At 36.0% G+C, this 20956-nt stretch overlaps 3 protein-coding genes across 6 annotated transcripts; 2 read left to right on the forward strand and 1 right to left on the reverse strand.

Annotated features, from left to right (window-relative positions):
• Nucleotides 1-73: 73 nt before the first annotated feature.
• LOC104768753 (uncharacterized) lies at nucleotides 74-7230 on the forward strand. 3 transcript variants are annotated; one of them, XM_010492786.3, is made up of 24 exons: nucleotides 74-410; nucleotides 863-978; nucleotides 1110-1194; nucleotides 1553-1606; nucleotides 1764-1855; nucleotides 1951-2054; nucleotides 2313-2388; nucleotides 2590-3019; nucleotides 3243-3575; nucleotides 3646-3846; nucleotides 3973-4071; nucleotides 4162-4234; nucleotides 4323-4450; nucleotides 4571-4856; nucleotides 4926-5161; nucleotides 5249-5373; nucleotides 5510-5627; nucleotides 5773-5828; nucleotides 5951-6044; nucleotides 6121-6295; nucleotides 6366-6434; nucleotides 6512-6615; nucleotides 6689-6751; nucleotides 6866-7230. In XM_010492786.3, exons 1-24 carry the CDS (start codon nucleotides 345-347, stop codon nucleotides 6971-6973), a joined length of 3291 nt encoding a protein of 1096 aa, XP_010491088.2. In that variant the 5' UTR covers nucleotides 74-344; the 3' UTR covers nucleotides 6974-7230. The 3 variants fall into 3 exon arrangements, 2 of the variants coding, with proteins under 2 accessions (XP_010491088.2, XP_087360809.1); XR_015592664.1 differs by having other exon boundaries at nucleotides 86-410; nucleotides 5254-5373; XM_087504683.1 differs by lacking the exons at nucleotides 74-410; nucleotides 863-978; nucleotides 1110-1194; ... (3 more) ...; nucleotides 2313-2388; nucleotides 2590-3019 and having other exon boundaries at nucleotides 3435-3575; nucleotides 3650-3846.
• Nucleotides 7231-7386: 156 nt separating this feature from the next.
• Nucleotides 7387-9822, forward strand: LOC104768754 (temperature-sensitive sn-2 acyl-lipid omega-3 desaturase (ferredoxin), chloroplastic). Its single transcript, XM_010492788.3, has 8 exons — nucleotides 7387-8078; nucleotides 8228-8317; nucleotides 8413-8479; nucleotides 8576-8668; nucleotides 8767-8952; nucleotides 9062-9142; nucleotides 9237-9374; nucleotides 9475-9822. The coding sequence occupies exons 1-8, from the start codon at nucleotides 7600-7602 to the stop codon at nucleotides 9640-9642; spliced, it is 1302 nt and encodes a 433-aa protein (XP_010491090.2). The 5' UTR covers nucleotides 7387-7599; the 3' UTR covers nucleotides 9643-9822.
• Nucleotides 9823-15349: 5527 nt separating this feature from the next.
• Nucleotides 15350-17268, reverse strand: LOC104768755 (N-(5'-phosphoribosyl)anthranilate isomerase 1, chloroplastic). Of its 2 annotated transcripts, XM_019241719.2 has the most exons (5): nucleotides 17106-17268; nucleotides 16768-16830; nucleotides 16296-16663; nucleotides 16055-16218; nucleotides 15350-15737 (listed from the first exon to the last, which is right to left on the reverse strand). In XM_019241719.2, the coding sequence occupies exons 1-5, from the start codon at nucleotides 17113-17115 to the stop codon at nucleotides 15509-15511; spliced, it is 834 nt and encodes a 277-aa protein (XP_019097264.2). In that variant the 5' UTR covers nucleotides 17116-17268; the 3' UTR covers nucleotides 15350-15508. The 2 variants fall into 2 exon arrangements, with proteins under 2 accessions (XP_019097264.2, XP_087360811.1); XM_087504685.1 differs by lacking the exon at nucleotides 17106-17268 and having other exon boundaries at nucleotides 16768-16858.
• Nucleotides 17269-20956: the final 3688 nt, after the last annotated feature.

Genomic DNA, 20956 nt, shown 5'->3' on the forward strand with positions numbered 1-20956 from the left:
AAACGGACCGTTCCATTATAGGATACGAACCGAATCGAATTTCATGGTTAAGCCCGAAACCGGATTAAGAAACACACAAAAAACTGGGACGACTTGAGTGAAATTCAAATCGAATCGGTCATCCTCCTCTCGTCTCTCTGACTGACTCTCTCAAATTGAATCTGAAGTTTGTTTTTTTTTTTTTTTATTCTGCGATCAAATTCCGACGAACAAAACTCAATTTGCTTCCGCCGTTTTCTCCGGTCTCGATTGAAAAATATTATCCTCGTTCATAAGTGACGATTTTGATCAGCGGAGGATTTGAGCAATCGGCTCTCATCTCTTCTTGATTTGGCTCGACGACGATGTTCGTCAGAAAATTTCTGCAGAAATCCTCCGGCGGTCAGAATCCTCCTCATCCTCCTCCTCGGGTATCTCATCCTCAGCTCTTTTGTTAATTAAATATTCTAATTGTGATGCTTGGAGTTTCACACTCGGTATATACTAGCTTAGGCTTTTCGCGTTCTGGGCTCAGCTGTAATTTTGTTTTGGTTTTGTGAAATTTTATGCCTTTAGGTCTAAAAGTTATTAAATTTGCATAAATTTTCTTTCCAATGAATAAGTTTGCTCTTATGTAGTCGATGTCACCCCTATGGCCACGAATCTAGGATTGAGAATATATGTTGGAGACGATAACTTATATATAGATGTCTCCTTTAGGATTGAGCAGATGCTACTTACCTTATTATGCATCACAAATACATTTGGTTGTCTTTAAACTCCATGATTCACCTAAGACAGCTCCGAACCCTCCTATATTCCAGGAATGCTTTTTTTTTTGTTCTTTGTTTTAGACGTTCACATGTAGTGTGAATCTTTGCAGGGATGTTTGATAGCAGAAGACCTGGATCCTCATATTGTCACCCACTGTGGGATACCTTCGACGGCATCTCTTCTTGCCTTTGACCCTATTCAATGCCTCTTGGCTGTGGGTACACTGTAAGTTCTTTTCTAGGACTGTGTATTTTCTTCAACACTCTTACTTACCTTATTATGGTTGAGATGAAGGGGAGGAATTGGACTAGATGTTTGGCTAATAATAGTGTTCTTTTTTTGTTAACCCTTTGCAGAGATGGAAGGATAAAAGTGATTGGTGGCGATAACATCGAGGCGATTCTTGCATCTCCTAAGCAGTTACCTTTCAAAAACTTAGAGGTTTGTGGTATTCTGTTCATCTCTTGATATTTTGAGAGCCTATGATCACGTTCAGTTTCAAAATACTGGTGTCTGATTATAGCTTCTGTAGTTCCTCTTCTATTTCCTGACGTGCTTTGCTAGCTTAAATCTCTTTCTTCTTAATAATGGTTTACAAGAATTTCAATCACATAATAAACTAACTTTCATGTTCAAATATCCTTTCAGTCAATGTTATTTGAGTGCTGTAGTGGGCTGAAATGGTTTCTCTTTAGTCTTCTGGATAGATCAACTTAGCTTGTGAACTTGGGACAGTCCAACCGCTCTGTGATCCCAATTATTTGTAATCCACTTGACATTTTATCTGTCTTGTTTACAGTTCATGCAGAACCAAGGCTTTCTTGTCAGCATCTCAAACGAAAACGAGATTCAGGTAATAGTTCAGTGTGATGTTCGAAATTTCTTTATTATCAGCTGATGTCGTCTCTTCTGTATGGCTTTCTTGACTCTCGCCTTAAAGTCATCTACTCCTTATTTTTCCCAACAACCTATTTGATTGGTTTCATCAACAAATTTTTCCTATTTATTAGGTGTGGGACTTGGATCTTAGGCAACCAGCATCAAGCTTACAGTGGGAGTCAAACATTACTGCGTTTGCAATCCTTCATGGCACTGGCTATATGTATTGAGCTGATTTTAGGATTACAATTTGGAGCAATAATATTCCATTGATAGATACTGTGGTGTAATAAACTGTGTTTCTTATCTCGTTCACAGGTATGTTGGTGATGAGTACGGTATGGTGTCTGTTCTAAACTACAATGCTGACGAAGGGAAATTACTGCAGCTTCCTTATTATGTTCCAACTGATGCTTTAGCTGGTATGGGATTCCTCTTCTAATGTGATGATCAAATGTGTTTAGAAGCACTACTGAGTCTAGAAATTTTTAGTTTTCAGCTCTTAGTCATGACTTTGTTTTATTAGTGGTCTATCTCCCTTCACCAAAAATTTCGCAGAGTCCTTAGCAGGGAGCCTTAACCACTTGGTAGTTCAGATTTAATGCAAACATAAAGACCTCCAAAGTTGCATTTAAGTTATTCTTTCAAACTTATTTTCTCCCATTTCCCCCTTTGTGCAGAAGCAGCGGGGCTGTCATCTCCTATTGATTATCCGGTTGTTGGAATTCTTTCTCAGCCTTGTTCAAGGGGAACTAGGTGAGATAAGATTTGTTCTCATATCATGCTTGTTCTTTTATCTATGAATGGAAAGCATTGCTAGATAAGTTCATTAATTCAAATTTATCATTGAACTCAAGTGCCTCTTTTTATAAATATTCATTTTGCTATGCTATGAAAGTGCATCATATGAAAGAATGCGATCTTTCTTATAGTTGGTTTTCATGAATTACCCTGCAGATTGTTGATTGCATTTTCAAATGGATTGCTTTTTCTTTGGGATGCATCAGAAGATCGTGTTGTGTTAGTACGAGGAAACAAAGATCTACCTGTGGAGGGTAAAACAGTCGGTGATTCTCTGGAAGCCTCACATGATGAGTTTTCTGATCTTGAACTTGATGGAAAAGAGATAAGTTCTTTGTGTTGGGCATCAACTGATGGTTCAGTTCTCGCTGTTGGCTATGTGGATGGGGATATATTATTTTGGGACTTTTCTGATGGGCAAAAGGGGAACCCATCTAATCACGTTGTTAAGTTACAGTTGTCTTCGGCTGAGAAAAGACTTCCTGTCATTGTTATGCATTGGTGTTTGGATGTATCTCGCAAGAGTAGTGGTGGAAAACTCTTCATCTATGGTGGTGATATCATTGGATCTGACGAAGTACTTACGGTAAGAACTCAGCTTAAATCAAAACGTTCATAGCATAGACTGGTGATCTTGGGTGAATTATAAACCGAGTTTCTTTCCAAAGAGAAACATACGAAAGAGTCACAATTTTTCTTCTGAACATGTTGCATTTTCACGGTACAAGGGAATCCCAAACATGAAGCGTACCTTGTATTTGCAAATGTATAGCCTAATATGATGTCCTTTTCCTAATCACCATGTGCAGATGTTAGGTCTTGATTGGTCTTCTGGTATGGGAAGTCTGAAATGTGTTGGCCGTGCTGACCTGACCCTAAGCGGTTCATTTGCTGATATGGTCTTATCTCCAATTGCCTGTTCAAGGCAAAGTGGGATGTTTTTATTTCTATTGACAAATCCAGGACAATTGCAAGCATATGATGATACCTCTCTGGCTTCTCTGATGTCTCAGCAAGAGAAGAAGATTTCCGTTCCTCCGCTGCCATATCCTATGACTGTACCAACGATGGATCCACATATGACAGTGGCAACATTTTCTGCATTAAATGTGAATGATAAAACGTCACTAGCCCTTTCTGAGGTAGTCCCACAAAATTCCCTAGTTGTGCTTCCCATTGTATAGCTATTAATTTATATCTTATTCCTGATAGATAGTCTTAGCTGAAAAAGCTCGAACACCACGTACTCCATCCGGTGAAAATGCACAATGGCCTCTGACAGGTGGTGTTCCAAGCCACCTTGATGATTACAAGCTTGAAAGACTGTACATGGCAGGTTATCAAGATGGGTCTGTGCGAATATGGGATGCAACCTATCCATGCCTGTCTCTTATGTATGTACTGGAGCCAAAGGTATTTATGTTATAACTTTTCTTCTTTTGAGCTTCATCTTAAAAACTCGTGTTACTGTCAGCTGGTTGATATTTTGATGAGAAGTTCTACCTGTAATTAATAATGTTATCATTTACCAATGATCAGGCAAATGTTATTGACATAACTGGAGCAAATGCATCCGTAACGGCTTTTGGCTTCTGCTCTAAGACTTCTTGGTTGGCTGTTGGTAACGAATGTGGTATGGTAAGAAGACCTGTTTCTGTTGATACCTTCTTGATTCCAGCTTAGATTTGAATATGCATCTGATTCACCCCCGCATTTCTGACTCCGTAGGTTCGCCTATTCAACCTGGTCGGCCATAAAAGTGGAGGAACTTTGGAAGTTGTTTCCAACACTGACAAGAAAGGTTTGCCCATTTTTACAATTCATCTTTACAACGTTGATACTATGGATTTTTTCTGCTCTATCTCATGTTATAGGTTCGTGACTTGTAGCTCACCATTTGCATCAAGAAGATGGTCCTCAATGGTTGGCTGCATTTTCCTTCCTGGATTCCCCAGTGTGCTCCCTGGAATTCCTACAGTTTACAACAAGGCTTGCCGTGGGATTTAAATGTGGCAAGGTAGGGATTTTACCTATGTTGAAGTGTTGGCACACAGCTGCTATTTATAATTAAATGTAAACAAGTTAAACTTTCAAAAATGACTTTCAAACCAGTTTTAATTTGCGTTTCATATCTCAGGTTGCAATGCTCGATACTGGTGTCCCGTCAGTAATGTTCGTTACAAATAGCTTATCTGACTCAGGTTCCCCGATCAAGTCACTCTATGTGAAATCCTCTTCAGCTCCCACTGGCTCAAAAAGTGATCCAACTAATCAGAATTCCATAAATTCTGAAGAAGATTTAATCTTGTGCGCAATGACCAAGGATGGACAGACCATTCTTTTGGATGGCAATACTGGGAAAATAGTCGCCTCATGCTTGATACCTCAGAAGAACCCAACTGCGATTTGTATGCACATTATAGGTAGGTTTCTGATACTAACTTAAAAGTGTGTTTTCTTATGCATCTAGTGAAAATAATTCTATTTTGCAGAGGATTGCTATGAGAACTCTGAAACGCCCAGTGCAAAACCAGCTGGAAAAATCTCTGGGAAGGAGAAAAATGGAAACAAATCTCATATAGTCGATGCTAGTGAGAGTCATTCACCAGTTGGTGAACAGAATCCTGTCACAGAAACAAAATTTGTTGATCAGAGATTTGCAAACTCGTTATTTCTCATATGTTATGAGGATGCTCTCCGCTTGTATTCTTTAAAGTCGTTGTCTCAGGTTTATTATAGGATCTACCTTTACTTATGATACCTAAAGTATCTTGCTGGATTTTTGTGATAACAAAGACTTGGTTTCAATACCTAGGGAAGTCTTGAGAGCAATATGGAGGTAAGTCTTCCAAGGCCGTGTTGCTGGATGGGAATCCTAAAAAAAGATGGAAGGGAATGTGCAGTACTCCTGCTTTACAGAACAGGGCATATTGAAATAAGGTGACTTTCTAATTGGATACCACAAGTATCATATATATGCCAAATAATATTTAGTTACCAAATCCAGTCGTATAACTATTTAGTCTGAAGGCCACTATAAATGGACCATTGAATGCTCAGTTTCTTAATTGAACAGATCTTTCCCGAAGCTTGAAGTTGTGGGAGAAAGCTCTTTGCTCTCACTTCTTAGGTGGAACTTTAAGCCTAACATGGAGAAGACAGTATGTTCGGATGATTTCGGCCATGTCGTCCTGGTGAGACTTCTTAGAAGAGAGCTTTCAATATGTGATGTACTAATTATGCCGAGTTAGATCTTGTTATGAGTTGGCATGTACAACATCAGAGAGGATGCTTTTTGTTACCTCAGATGCTAAGGACTAATGAAAACTAATTCTACAGGTAAATGGTTGTGAAGTCGCCATCCTTTCGTTTTTGGCCAACACAAACGGCTTCAGGTACTGGCCTATCGTTTGATGCTCCATACTTGGTTTCTTAGTGACTACAACTGGAAATTTTGCATGCTGAACTTAGCAAAGTAGCAGTTAATTACTAATACCTAACTCTGCGTTCATCTCAGGCTCCCAGAGTCTTTACCTTTGCTTCATGACAAAGTCCTTGCAGCAGCTGCTGACGCTACCTTTAGCCATATCTCTGCTCATAAAAAAAATCATGTATGTTCTGTTTTCACATGTGAACACTTTTTTCTTACGCTCCATGGTTTTGTTATAAAAGTGTCTGTGGCCACAGGATGGCACTCCCAAATTCCTAAGTAACATTATCAAAGGCTTCAGATCAAGCAGTGAACAGAAGGTGGACCAAGTACAAGATTTCTCCCACCTGGGGAACATCTTTTTTAATCCACCATACTTGAAGCCTTCTGATACCGGTGGTGACGACGAAAAGATTGTCGAGCTTAACATTGGTTTGTAATATCTATACTAAGTTACTCTTCCCCGGTTTACTTCCTCTTGACTAAAAATTGTTTTCTGTAGATGACATTGAGATCGACGAACCTGTGATCGTCTTGCCTTTGACAGAGAAAGACAAAAAAGAAAAGAAAGGTGATCTGTTAGACTCAAGTTCTAGACTTCTAGTATCATTGTGAATGCATCGGACGAATCATAAGGTTTCTTTGCAGATAAGAGAACGGATAAGGAAAAACTGTTCGACGGTGCATCCAGCAATGCACAACCCAAAACGAGAACTGTGGATGAAATTAAGTCCAAATACAGAAAAGCAGGGGTGAGTCAAGACCAATTTGATATCCAAAAGCGCTTATTTGCTTCTATCTCTAACATATGGGTAATTTTTCCAGGAAACCTCGGCAATAGCGTCACAAGCAAAAGACAAACTTCTTGAGCGTGGAGAAAAACTCGAGGTCATATTTTACGCAGCAGAGATTTCATCTTCAATTAAACTGACATGTTTCCAAGTTTATGTAACAGACTGATTATAACTACAAAACATCTCTTTTCCTTGTTTCGTCTGCCAGAGAATAAGCCAACGCACAGCTGAGCTTCAAGACGGGGCTGAGAACTTTGCATCCATGGCACATGAACTTGCTAAACAAATGGAGAAGCGTAAATGGTGGAACATATGAGAAAATTGCAGTCATTGTGGGTTCTTCCGTATATAATAAATTAATTATCTTTTGTTTCCCACAGGTGAAAAAACTCTCGTTCACAACTTTTTTATCAATCAACTCTGTAAAATAGATTGACCAAAGGGAACAAACAACCCTTCTAACTTGAGAAGTTACTTGTAAGCTGATTTGAGCTTTCGTTCCCTTATTTAAGAGGAGGATGCTGTGACTGTCTTTCAGAATTTTAAAAGTTATTTATGGTGTTGTTTTCTCTACTTTAACTTAGTCCCCACAGCCTTACTTGACTAGTAACGGACACACACTTTGTCTGGTAATGAGTTATATGACACGTTTGACTAATGTCATAAACCCTAGATCCCGCTTTTTTTCGTCTCCTTGCTTTCTACACAACATATATCTCTACTAGTTATAATTGAAAGATGACCTCATAATAAAGAAATATCCTTCCTTCGTGTATGTGTGAGCTAGAAAAGCACAGAGAACTGGTACAGAGAGATACACGACGACAAGGATTAACCAACACAAGTTCATCTCTCTCTCTACGTTATCTCTTCCTTCACTCGGAGAGAGAGTGCAAATAAAGGTAGAGACTTTATCCTCTATTCTTGTGGGGAAGAGCTCTAATGGCGAGCTGGGTATTATCAGAATGTGGTATTAGACCTCTCCCCAGATTCTATCCTAAACCCACAAACTCTTTCGTCTCTAATCCAACACCCACATTCAAATTCAAATTCAATCCAACAATTACACCTCTTTCTTCTTCTCTCGATTCCAGAAAAGGGTTCTTCTCTAAAACCAGGAACTGGACATTGAATGTGGCCACGCCTCTAACAACTCTTGAGTCTCCATCGGAGGAAGACACGGAGAGATTCGACCCAGGTGCGCCTCCTCCGTTTAATTTGGCGGACATAAGAGCAGCCATACCAAAGCATTGTTGGGTCAAGAATCCATGGATGTCAATGAGTTATGTTGTCAGAGATGTCGCTATCGTCTTTGGATTGGCTGCTTTAGCTGCTTACTTCAACAACTGGCTTCTCTGGCCTCTCTACTGGTTTGCTCAAGGAACCATGTTCTGGGCTCTCTTTGTTCTTGGCCATGACTGGTAACGACTATTACTAATGCTTCCTCTGTTACTTCCTTTTACAAATTCTCTCTGTATGGACAAAATTAGTTTCTGATACTGACAAACTTGCCTGTGTTCTGTTTTGGTTTCCCTCTATATTATTGATAACCATTGTGATTACCTTGCAGTGGACACGGTAGCTTCTCCAATGATCCAAGGCTGAACAGTGTAGCAGGTCATCTTCTTCATTCCTCAATTCTGGTCCCTTACCATGGCTGGTGAGTTTTGCTTCCAATCCTTTTCTCTCTCTCTGAAACAGAATCACTTGCAGAAACTCACCTTTTTCATGTTCATATTTGACTTTTCCTTGTAGGAGAATTAGCCACAGAACTCACCACCAAAACCATGGGCATGTTGAGAATGACGAATCTTGGCATCCTGTAAGTAGTAAACTCCATAACTAAACGCAGATGTTGTTAGTTCCAGTTTCTTTTGCTGTTTAACTTAGACAGAGCTTGTGTTTTTTGTAACTGCAGTTGCCTGAAAGCATGTACAAGAAATTGGAAAAAGCGACTCAAATTTTTAGGTTTACACTGCCGTTTCCAATGCTTGCATACCCTTTCTACTTGGTAATCCTTCTGCATCTTACTATATAATCACTCCACTTGGTTATATCAAGTGAAAGACGCTCATGTTTCACATCTGATTCACTGTGTTCGTGATGCAGTGGAACAGAAGTCCAGGGAAAAATGGTTCTCATTATCATCCGGACAGTGACTTGTTTCTTCCAAAAGAGAAGAAAGATGTTCTGACATCAACTGCCTGTTGGACTGCAATGGCTGCTTTGCTTGTTTGTCTCAACTTTGTCATGGGTCCAATCCAAATGCTCAAACTATATGGCATCCCTTATTGGGTATCCTTCTACTTCTGTACCTCTCCATTTCAGACAAACCGGTTTTTGTATTCCTTTGTTACCTCAGATGTGAAACTTTTAATTGGCATTTCAAACACAATTAATGCAGATATTTGTAATGTGGTTGGACTTCGTCACTTACTTGCACCACCATGGACATGAAGACAAGCTCCCTTGGTACCGTGGAAAGGTATACCAAACCTACTTCATCATTTGTATTCGAGTTACCTGAGAGTCACTGTTGTGAGAACCTCAAACGCTTCATGTACTTTACCCAAACACAGGAATGGAGTTACCTGAGAGGAGGGCTCACAACATTGGATCGTGACTACGGATGGATTAATAACATCCACCATGATATTGGAACTCATGTGATACATCATCTTTTCCCGCAGATCCCACATTATCATCTAGTAGAAGCTGTAAGAGTTTTCTTGATAATTTTAAGTAAAGACTATTCTAGTATGGACTTGATTCGATATGGTGTTTTAAGTGATTAACTTTTCATTTCTCTTTTTCTAGACTGAAGCAGCTAAACCAGTACTAGGAAAGTACTACAGAGAACCGAAAAACTCTGGACCACTCCCACTTCACTTACTGGGAAGCCTCATAAAAAGTATGAAACAAGACCATTTCGTAAGTGATACAGGAGACGTCGTGTACTATGAGACAGATCCAAAACTCAACTGACAAGGGACTTGACAACAGGCTGCAATGAACCAGGCAGACGAGTTAAAAATTCATCTTGGCACATTCTTTATGTACCTTTTCTTTTGGTCGAGATTAAAAAGCATTATTTTGTAGAAACTTGTGGTAAAACTCTCTCGATTGAATGAATAATATATAATCAGATGGATATATTTCATAAAAGGATCTTGTTCTTGAGACCCCTGCTAAGGGTCAGGTCAGCACGGCCAACACATTTCAGACGTCCCATACGGCCATACCAGAAGAAGACCAATCAAAACCTAACATCTGCAAATGGTGATCAGCAAAAGGACATCATATTAGACTATACATTTGCATATACAAGGTAAGATTCCTGTTTGGGTTTTCTCTTGTACCATGAAAATGCAACATGTTTAGAAGAAAGTTTGTGACTCTTTTTCGTATTTTGCTATTTGGAAAGAAACTTGGTTTATAATTGGTTAATGCAACCAACAGGCAACAGACCTTCACAGTGGCCAAACTTTCAAATATCAAGCTTCTGAATTGATATTGAAACAAGACTAAATTGGAAGATTCAGGTTGAATATTTTTGCTCAAACAGAGGTGCACATCTTATTGCCCACAGGACAATCGTTTCCAGTCATATGTTGCCTCAAGGTCCTCCTTCATGGCTAAGTCTCTCTTTGATTCAGAGAGTGAGCAATCATTGTCCCTTTCATCCTCCTCTAACCGTTCCTCATCAAAGATTTGCATGAATGGGAAAAACATATACATGTAAACCTGTCTAAAACAGACAGGATAACCTCCAAATCCTTGGACATATAATAGTTAAGAAACAACGTTGGAGTATCTGCTGGACTTGGACAAATCCAAATTCTTGGTTAAGAATTTGAAGTGACAGGGTTCCTACATATCAAAGCTACTGAGCTCACTATCTCGTCTCAATGCAACATTAAGCTTCTCTTCGACAGTTAGTGTGAAAGGATCAGTAACGTTGGAGGTGGTGTAGCTGCTCTGGACTGGCCAGTAGGCTTAACATCTTCAATGTTGTCTTCACCTTCTGCTTTTTAAAGCACTCTATTACTGTAAACAAATAATCATCAATTGGAAATTATAAAGGTACCAACAATTAACAATAGCACGAATTAAGTTTTCAATATCAACAATTAAGTTTTGTGATAAGTCTCTGGTCCTTTTCATTTGCACCATCCATAGCACTCGTAATGGCTTGAAGTCTCATTATTAAAGCATGAACTTTTTCTGCGTTTGAGTCGAATCCTGGCTTTCCCAGATCAAGTCAATATAAAATAAATTTAACGCAATATTCCGAAAAATAGAGTGGCTCAGATGATTAGGCATTCGAATCCTGTCTTTGATGTCAAGAGATCGAATCCTACGTAATGTTTTGTTTATAGTTTCGAAAATAAAAAAAAATTTAATAAATATGCGTCTGGTTGGTATCGAACTTGAGTTAGTGGACTATAAAAACAGATACGTCACCACCATACTACATCAACATATTTGACTGATTTGTAAACAGATTATATATATCTATCAAAAAACGTGATCTTGTCACAAGGTATGTGTTCATGTACATATCTTGTTCCATTTTAAATAATAAACCTATTAGTCTATTACTAGAAAATCTATAGTAATAGGTTAGATATTTCCGCTTATTTATAAACGAAAATATTAAATATATATAATTAAAGATTTTCAAGACATCTAAATAAGAATTTCCAAAAATATCTAAGGATTTCCAAAATATCAAATTTTAAGAAGCTTGCGAAGCTGCAAAACACACATCAAACAGTGGGAAAACAATACTAACATATTATTTATCACTTACAGTCTTTCAAATTGAGATCTCGTTTACAGCAGCCATTTTTCGGAAATGAGGTTCTAGGCTTTCTATAATTGAAAAAAACAAATTACTAAACCAAAGAATTTCAATCACAACCAAACATAAATAAAAATCAACCAAAAAAAATTTCAATTCTCTGAAATCTAGTTTAAATTTATAATTTTAACAACAACATAATAAAAACTAAATTTATATTGAAATGACAAACAAACCAAAAACCTAGACTAAACCGTTTAATTACATTGGTTGGCTAACCAATCATGGATTATAGTATGCGCACATAAACCAATCAATCAGACCAAAAGATCTAATGGAGGTGTATTAACTTGACATTTTAAGTGATTTGTGTAAAATTTACAAATCATATGTTATTCAGTCATGTATTTTAAAAATATTGTTATTTAACTAATGATTTATAAATCTACCTTAAATTTATTGTTATTTAAAATAGTTGGTGGATTTGAACTTTTTTTTTCTTATTAATTGATTAATTGTAATATTTAGTTTAGGTTTTTTGGACTTTTTACATTAATGTTGTGTCTTTCTAGTAAAGTAGTAATTACCAACCATTAAAGGTTAATCCAGTTATTTTCTGGCCAAAGTGGACCAATTTCAGTTTATTTTAATGGTCTATTTCCTGAATTTCAACCTTTTTTTTTTGTGAGTCTATGACAGCTGAATCCGAGAACCATGAAGTCCTTGGAAATGAATGACCGAAAATGCATTTCTACATTGTGAATTCTAAAAAAGTTATGCTGTTGGAAGGGATACATGTTACTGAGTTACACTTATTTATTCGTGCTATTGGAAGAGAATAAGAGATACATGTTACTTAGCTATACTTAATTATTCTTAGGGATCCCTACCTGTTACGTACTTAGATATACTAATCACATTATTGAGTGAGACTTCTCAGAAGAGAGCTTTCAACATGTAATGTATTAAGTATGCCAAGTTAGATCTTGATTTATGAGTTGACATGCATAACATCCATCATAAGAGAATATTTTTGTTATCTCACATGTGAAGGACTAATAACAACATTCTGCAATGAACCAGACAGACAAGATAAATGTAAATGTAGTGTCGTTGCACAACCCGGTCATATATTTTTGATTGTCCACGGTTAATTTTGCCAATTGAGGAAGACATATGAAGAAGACCAGAAGAAGATAACTGTGCGCCAATGGTAGAAAATAGTTTAAAATAAATATAAAAACAAACAAGGGAAGATTTTCGAAAAGTTCTTGAGAAGCAAGAAGAAACACGACGGAACTCTTAACAATTTTCTCAAAAAACACCAAGTAAAGGATAAGATTAGATAACGATTAATATTCTGCCAAAGGGAAGGTGTTTTCCAGAGAGACCATTCCATAAGAAGTATAGACCATTCCAGAACAGATTTGCTCTCGAGTCATACCTGATATTCTTCATAAAGATACGGTTAGTTCTTAAAGAGTGGATAAAAAAGACAATTATAAGTTTCATGTGAGAACACAAATTAAAGAGAGTGAAAAGGTCAATTTATATTTCAAACCTCCAGTCCCCATCGCATTGTCTAACGCTTGGGTGAAACTCTTAGAGCAGGAAGTGGTACAGAGATGATGACATTAGTCAGCTCAAACATGGCCGAGGCTTCATACTCGAGGCTGACATAGACAATGCGATGGGTACAGAGATGATGACATTAGTCAGCTCAAACATGGCCGAACGCCCAGGACTAGTCCGTTTTGGGGTTGGAACGGGCGAACCAAGAAATCAAATTAATAAACCAAACAAAATTTCAATTACAACCTAAAAATCAACCAAACAAATTTTCAATTCTTCAATATGTGTAGTTTAAATTGATAATTTTAACAACAACAAACAGAAACTAGATTTATTTATGTTGAAGAAGGAAACAAACCAAAAACTTAGACTAAAAACTGTTTAATTACATTGGTTGGCTAACCGGATTATAGGTCTAATAAATTTTAACTTGTTCTAATAAATTTTAATATTTTTAAGTATTGGGATGGATCATAGAAGTGTATGTATCAATCGTACGTTATAAATTCATGATGTTGTTTTCTGTTCTTATCATATTTCGAGTTCCATAATCGTCTACTATACATCAGTAATTGACAAGTTGTCTAAAAAGAAAGAAAAAAAAAATACTATGATGTTTGGTTTTCTCATATGGTTAGAAAGAGACTATCTTGGTGTTTTGAATGTACTACATATCCGAATCCCATAATCTTTAGGCCTAGAATATTCTCCTTATTAAACATATCTCGGTTGATGTTGGGACGTGTCTTGAAAAAAAAATTGGGATTTCCACCAATTTCAATCTGTAGACAAAGTAAAGCATAGATAATTTCATACAAAGATAAAATATAGAAAGTGTATGATGTAAAACCGGTGAATGATGGTTTTGGTATACAAAGAAACTGAAAAGTAAAATCATTTATAAATTCATACAAAGAAGATGATGTATTCAGTAATATTGTAAAATGCTTGGGTGGTTGTACCTGGACTTGGACAACTCCGCCTTGTCCCCTTGCATATCAAATCTAGTAACACCACCATGTAGTCATCCAAAAGTTTTGAAAGGTGATCAAACCTGGAACCTGTAGCCATGTCCTTTTGAATCGATTTGAGTATCTTTGTATACTCAATATCATCGTTCACCAATGTCTTTACATTTCCAGATTGGAGCCTAACATCATCCAACGTCCCAGTCAAAGCATCAAATCTACTAGTCGAGGATGTATAAAGTTGACTAAGTCAAGTATAGATTTTATTTGATCAAGTTTAGACGGTATTCTAACGAGGTGTTCGTCAACTCGCAACACAGCTGAAACAACAAAAAACATGTATAAATCAGCTAATGACCATACAGTACAAAAAGGTGTGATAGTGAAAAAATTACCTTGAATCTCGTTTGTTTTCGTTGAGGATGCACCAGCCTTCAAATTCATTTGTGAGATGATGTCAACGATACACTAGCAACATAATATATTAACACGCCAGTCTTGTTTAAAATTTGACTCTCACTTGTTAAGATTGTTTGTACGTGATAATCTCCATCTCCATCTCCATCTTTTTTGGAGCAAAACTGGTTCAACTAAATTAACTAACAAACAAACTCGCCACTAAATACTGTATTTTGATTTTCCAAATTAATTGATTTATTCAATTAAGATAAAGATCAAAAACACGTATATTTCAAATTTTACTTATAAGTAATTAAGATCTATGGCTAAAAAACTAATGAAGTTAAATAAAAGTAAATAGATCATATCCTAGATGGTTTATCTTGTATTAGTGATGTGTATTAAACAATAAATATAATGATTGCCATATAAATTGAACAATATATATTTATTAAACAATACATGTATATATATATATCAAATGATTGCCATTTAAATTGAGTAAGAGAAAAAAAAAAAATATAGGACGATGTATAATGTGTTATTTTTATTCCTCTCTATTTTAGTGGATGCAACTATTTTTTTAATTATCTCTTTTTTGTTAATCTATAACAAAAATGAATGGGATGCATATACATTTGTTTAACAATTTCAATCGTTGACTGGTAAAATTTGGGAATAATTTTATTTTTATCTCAAACTATTCCCCTCGCACAATGCCACCATTAATTAGAACCATAATCTAATAATATGTATTGTATGTATGTTCGACATTGTAAGAGTTGCTACTGTATCATAACCCAATTTAAACATAGAAGTGTGCGTAAGTAAAAAAAAATTCATCTTGGCACATTCTTTATGTTCCTTGTGTTTTTGGTCGAGATTTAAAAGCATTATGTTGTTTGTGGCTGAGCCGACTTCCCTCTTGTGTTATGGTAGCCAAACCAACACCTTTAAATTACATCTTATTACTGATGAAAGAAAGGGAACTGTTTTTCTTAGCCAGTTACAATTCAAATTTCAAAACTTAGTGGCATGGAAACAACAGGTTGGTGCTCGAAACTATAGTTACAAGATAAAGCATCACCTTGGCTTTTATTGCTAGCCATTAGTACTGTACAGAGCGAACTGCAGTTATGAAAGAACTTATCTTAGACTTATCCTTCTCGATACCGTCTGTACCGCAAATACCGCTGCTAACATCAACTCCATCAGGTTGAAGGATAGAAAGAGCTGCTGAAACGTTTGTTGGATTGATTCCCCCAGCTAAGAGCCACCCATTTCTGCTTCTGATGGAGGAGGGTAACTTGAACTGAGCCCAGTTAAATCCTTTACCACTGCAGCAAATTGTCGTAATACATACAAAAGAAAGATGTTATTAAGTCACTTGAGCCTTAGCTGATGTCGTGAAGGAGGCAGGTACTCTAAGCATAACCTTTGGAACCACCTAACCAACCTAACACGACACTATGGTCATCAGGTTAACAAATTTTGGTATTTCGATGTTGGACTGAGCCTGAACCTATCACGCTCTTGATAATTCAATCACTTGTGAAAGACAAACGGTTTCATGTACTAGAGTGATTGTTCATCTAAGGAGTACATTACAATGAGACAATGCGGAGAAACTGAAAAAGTTGTTCTAGGTACGTACCTCCCACCCGTTGCACTATCCACAAGAATCCAATCAGCGAGATGACAATCCTCCTCAGGAACTTCATTCAAGAGCTTTCCATCCTCATTTGCATTAAGGACATATATGACTCTCCTTTTACGTACTAATCCCGAGAAAGCAGCACGCGAACCATTACCATGAAGCTAGAAGAAACCACGACTATCAAGAGAAAACCATCTAGGTGAGTGCAAAACCAAAAATTGATAAGAACGTAAAAAACCTGAACAAGCTCAATGTCTGAGGCATCAGCTGCTCTAAGTATCGTGTTCTCATCATCATCAACAAAAACACCAACAGGTATGGCCCCACCATCCCTGGCCACTTTGGAGATATCCTTCGCAACAGAAAGAGAAATGGATCGTTTTGAATTCGGCCAAATAATCATCCCGATGAGATCAGCACCAGCCTCAACTGCCATAGCAGCATCTCTGGCTGATGTGATACCGCACATCTTAACCAAAGGTCCATCCTTTCCTCTACCATCATCTCTAGAAGCTACATCCTCTGTCTTGGAAGAAACACTGCAGCTAAATTTCCTATTCTGAGCATACCCGACTCTCAAAAAAGACACCTTTCGATTGCTTAAACCTGAGCACATCCAGTAGGTAACAAGACATCGATGGAAAGCTTCAGTAATTTTACAAGGAAACTAGAAAACACACACACAAGGTCTAGAGAAATAAAAAAGTAACCGGATTTGTGGGTTCTGGAGAAACTGAGAACTCTAGGATGGACGCGAAGATCTGTTGATGTTCCTGAGGAAAAGAATAAAGCTTGTCTCATCAACAGCTCTAAGAACAAAGCTTTAACTATTTAACAAAACAACATAAAGCTCTGATTTTACAAGACAATTATAGAATCAAGAACCCTCTTAGTAAACTATAATAGAAAATGGATCATCACTGAATCAGGTTGATATCAATTAACTTAATATCACTAGTAGAAAACAGAGTTAAGCTCTTTGAGTAAATACATCGAACAAGTTATCTGCATTTTTCTTCTAAAGAGCTCATCACCAGAAAAGGAATACCTATTGACATCTTAGTTCCACTGTCGCGAAATCTTAGAAGGTATTGGATGATTCACCCGTCGATGAAATGAGAAGAAGAGGTTCAACGGAGACGGCGGTCGTAGCTGAAGAAGATCAGAGAGATTGGCGGAAAAAAAACAAATCGGGCTCTACCAAACTTTTTTGTTAGGTGTAGCTAAACCGAACTATTGAATTTCCGGTCTGGTTTTTTTGTGAAACCGAATAAACCAGTTTGGTTCTCGGGGTCACTTAATTATCGGGTCGAACCAATCGTACCATGGATCTGGATCACTTAATTAGTTAATTTTTAATTTTTGCGTTTAATCAATAATTTCAACTTAGAATAATTGGTAAAATAAATAATATTTAAGTTTGTTATAATAATTTTTAATATTTGTAAGTCTTAGATCATAAAAAGTGTAAGTATGTATCAATCATACGTTGAAAATTCATGATTTTTTTTTTGTTATAAATCATTTATTCGAGTTTCATAATCTTTCTATCCATTAATTTGATACAAGTTGGCTAACAAGAAGAAAAAATACTATGATGTTTGGTTTTATCATATTCAAATTCTCACGAGTCTTCTCTGTATTAATTGACAGTTGGTTAGAAAGACACCATCCGAGTCTCACAATCTGCTAAGTACAACGACTAGACTATGATATTTGGAAAAGCCTAATATACCAAAATTTATAAATTTTTATCATCTCGAAAGTAAATGATAAATTTTATCTCAAATGAGGCCAAGAAATGATCAATTAAGAGTAGAATTTCAGAAGTTAACGTTAGTTAATCCAATTCTTGGATTAATAAGTTATGTGAGAAAAAATGTTCAATGCTTAGCTTACTGTATTTATTTAACCAAGGAATTTGCAAGTTGGGAAAAATACAAAAATAATATCTCAAAGCAAGCTAAGCTAAAGTGTGAACGCGTTGTTATTCCAAACCAAAGGCCACGTGATGAGATTGAGACTCTATAGCCAAGACAAGATTTGCCGACATCTCTTGTAACACGGCGCGGTTCCGTTCATCCATCAAAGTGAGCCCCTCTCTCTCTCTCTAGAAAAAAACACGTGCAAAATGTGATTTTATCTATAACTTACCAAACTATTCGTTTTTTTCTTAAAACTTTTTTTTAAAAAAATGCAAATTTAACGGATTTATTCGAAACAGCTAAAAAACAGAAAGTCCCTAATTAATTTTCATTCGTTCGTCTTTGTTAGGCGCTAATTCGTTTTCTTTAATTACCTTTTTTAGGCTCATACTCATCTCTTTTAACTTTCTCCTTTTTCAGGCGAATTTTCTATCTTTTTGACCAAAAAAAACAAACAACAACTCTTTCTGTCTTCGATCTCCTTCGTCAGTTTTTATTTTATTTTTTATTCGTCAGTTATTTTAATATGTATATAATGCTTTTTAGCTTAGCTTCAGCGGGTTTTGTCCTTAATTACACATGATTGGATCATAACAATATAGCATGTTATATATAATAAATCAATCATGCATACAGATTAAGTAGAAGATATAATTACTATTATTTTTAAAGTAGCAACTATGTTAGGGAGGTAATGGGAGACTACCATTTGTACATTTCTAGAGAATTTTCTAGTCACTCTACCACTGAAAAATAAAATTAAAAAAACAATAATTTTGTCTCTAATGTATGAAAAGCTTGTTCGATGGGACAACATATCTGTGTGCAGAATGTACGGACTAGATTATCCACCACAATTCGTAACTGTTAATAATATTATGGGCGCAGCGTATTGGTAGATGTAGACAGACACATGTGTAATCATATCAAGTATGATGATCACTTGCCAAACATGGAGAGGCGTAATTCCAATAACTACTTGTTTAGTGGATGCCGTTTAATGCGCTTCAACTATTTTCATCACTTAGAATACGTACTTTGATGCAATTAGAACATTCGGTCGCACCAAGGTGTGTGCGAGTGTACTCAGACTTCATATATAGTTGGTTTTTAATATATCTAAATAAGACGAACTCAAAACGATCTCTTTTTTTATAAAACTATAATCGCTCCAGCCAATAATCTTGATTGTCAAACAAAAACACTGCCGTGTGCTAGACATATTTCATTAACAAAAAATGGCTCAATTGCCTAATTAAGTGTAACGTTTAGATTGTATAGTATAGGATGATGTATATATATATGGAGAAAGTTTAAATATATGACCAATAAAGTAGATAAGGAGTTTCAGACTTCTCATGAGAAAACTTTCATAAATTAATCGTGTTTAACTGTAATTAATATGGCTAAATAGAAGCGTTATTTACACTTGCCGTACAAATCAGTAGAGGAAAAACACACACGCACACACACAAAACAAGAGGTCCATAAATAGTAAAATATTTTTCTTTTTTTTTTTGTTGCTGAACTAGTTGATCAGTTGTCCCCCAAAAGAAAGGCCCCACATGTCGAATGCGGAGGCTAAACGAGCTTGGAGGTTAGACTGTTACATTGGAATTACAGTAGAGTGCAGAGAGAGAGAGAGAGAGAGAGAGAGATGTCTTCTCACCTTCACTATCAAAATTTATGTGATCTATAAGACTATAACGCATATCATCATCATCCACAGTAATACAGTATCATGATCAACAGAACATAACTTAAATTTGATGATGCTATGCGTTATCAAGTTTTAAATTGAATATCTTTTAACCAAAAAAAAAGAACTAAAACTTAATGATAAAACTGCATGAACATAATAACTACAAACTCTTCTAGACAAATATAGTTTGATATAACAACAATTATTCTTGTTACAACTTAAATATATATATATATATATATTATAAATATATAATATATATATATGTAGTAGTTATCTAAATGAATAACATTGATACTGAGTCTGATGTAGATTTAACATCCATCCACAGTCGAGTATATATAGTTGTTTATAGTCAACTATATAATGAAAGCATTGCAGCCAGACAAAACATGTTAGAAATAACACAATCGGGAAGACTTTGATTTTTTTTTTTTTTTAAACTTGGAAAAGCAATAATAATATGAAACATTTTTAATTATTTTTATTCGCAAGAATAAAAACCCACAGAAAAAAAGGTTTCTAGGCAGGATTAAGCTCCATTGTCCATTATTGGCCATTATTGTCCATTTGGTAATGTCGATAAGATTCTCCTAAATCTGTCTTATGGGTAAAACAATTCTAGAAAAAGTTTATATTCAACGTTTTCTCTTTAGAAAGCATTACGTCATTGACGACGCCATGTTACGTTTTGATTAATTAGCCCACGTGCTACTCTCTCAATATTTATTTTTAAGTCCTTTTTTTTTTTTTTTTGGTTTGGCTATTCGTTTCTTTATATATAAAGATTGAAGCAAAACAAACAAAAACATTGTTTACTTTTCTTTCTAGCTATGCGTCTCGATTCATTTATCCAAAGGCGTTGACTAATTTTGTGATGGTAAATTAAAAACAAGCTTAATAAGCTATATATATATATATGGGCATGTCGACTGAAGCCGTTATTGGTGAACTGATCGTATCCTCTTGTAACTTGTTAATTGGATTTTGTTTACTTTTCTTACACAGGATTCATGTGTGTTTGTATTTTATCCGATTTCTAGAAACTTTCATCAAAGCTGCAATTAGCTTTCAGAGAGTTTTATCACTTGAAGCAATTCTACATTCAATTTAAACATGTCCTTATTACGAATTAATTAAATTTTAAAAGTATATTAAATTTAGATTACTATGGTAACAGCTGGGTTGATTGGAAATTGATTAAAAGGTTGTAACTTTATGTACAAGTTTTTAAAGTCAAGAATTAAATTCAAGCTTTAATTGTTTTAATTA

Source organism: Camelina sativa, chromosome 20, assembly GCF_030686135.1.
Source record: "Camelina sativa cultivar CO46 ecotype springtype chromosome 20, ASM3068613v1".
Taxonomy (NCBI): domain Eukaryota; kingdom Viridiplantae; phylum Streptophyta; class Magnoliopsida; order Brassicales; family Brassicaceae; genus Camelina; species Camelina sativa.

What these genes read in the sequence shown, in the direction of transcription:
- LOC104768753 (XM_010492786.3), top strand. Translation starts at nt 345, where the DNA reads ATGTTCGTCAGAAAATTTCTGCAGAAATCCTCCGGCGGTCAGAATCCT. An exon ending in TACCTTTCAAAAACTTAGAG is followed by an intron (nt 1,195 to 1,552) that starts GTTTGTGGTATT and finishes TCTTGTTTACAG; the next exon opens with TTCATGCAGAACCAAGGCTT. An exon ending in TGGGATTTAAATGTGGCAAG is followed by an intron (nt 4,451 to 4,570) that starts GTAGGGATTTTA and finishes TTCATATCTCAG; the next exon opens with GTTGCAATGCTCGATACTGG.
- LOC104768754 (XM_010492788.3), top strand. Translation starts at nt 7,600, where the DNA reads ATGGCGAGCTGGGTATTATCAGAATGTGGTATTAGACCTCTCCCCAGA. An exon ending in ATGACGAATCTTGGCATCCT is followed by an intron (nt 8,480 to 8,575) that starts GTAAGTAGTAAA and finishes TTGTAACTGCAG; the next exon opens with TTGCCTGAAAGCATGTACAA. An exon ending in TTGCATACCCTTTCTACTTG is followed by an intron (nt 8,669 to 8,766) that starts GTAATCCTTCTG and finishes TTCGTGATGCAG; the next exon opens with TGGAACAGAAGTCCAGGGAA.
- LOC104768755 (XM_087504685.1), bottom strand. Translation starts at nt 16,858, where the DNA reads ATGAGACAAGCTTTATTCTTTTCCTCAGGAACATCAACAGATCTTCGC. An exon ending in CTCCAGAACCCACAAATCCG is followed by an intron (nt 16,664 to 16,767) that starts GTTACTTTTTTA and finishes GGATGTGCTCAG; the next exon opens with GTTTAAGCAATCGAAAGGTG. An exon ending in GATAGTGCAACGGGTGGGAG is followed by an intron (nt 15,738 to 16,054) that starts GTACGTACCTAG and finishes AATTTGCTGCAG; the next exon opens with TGGTAAAGGATTTAACTGGG.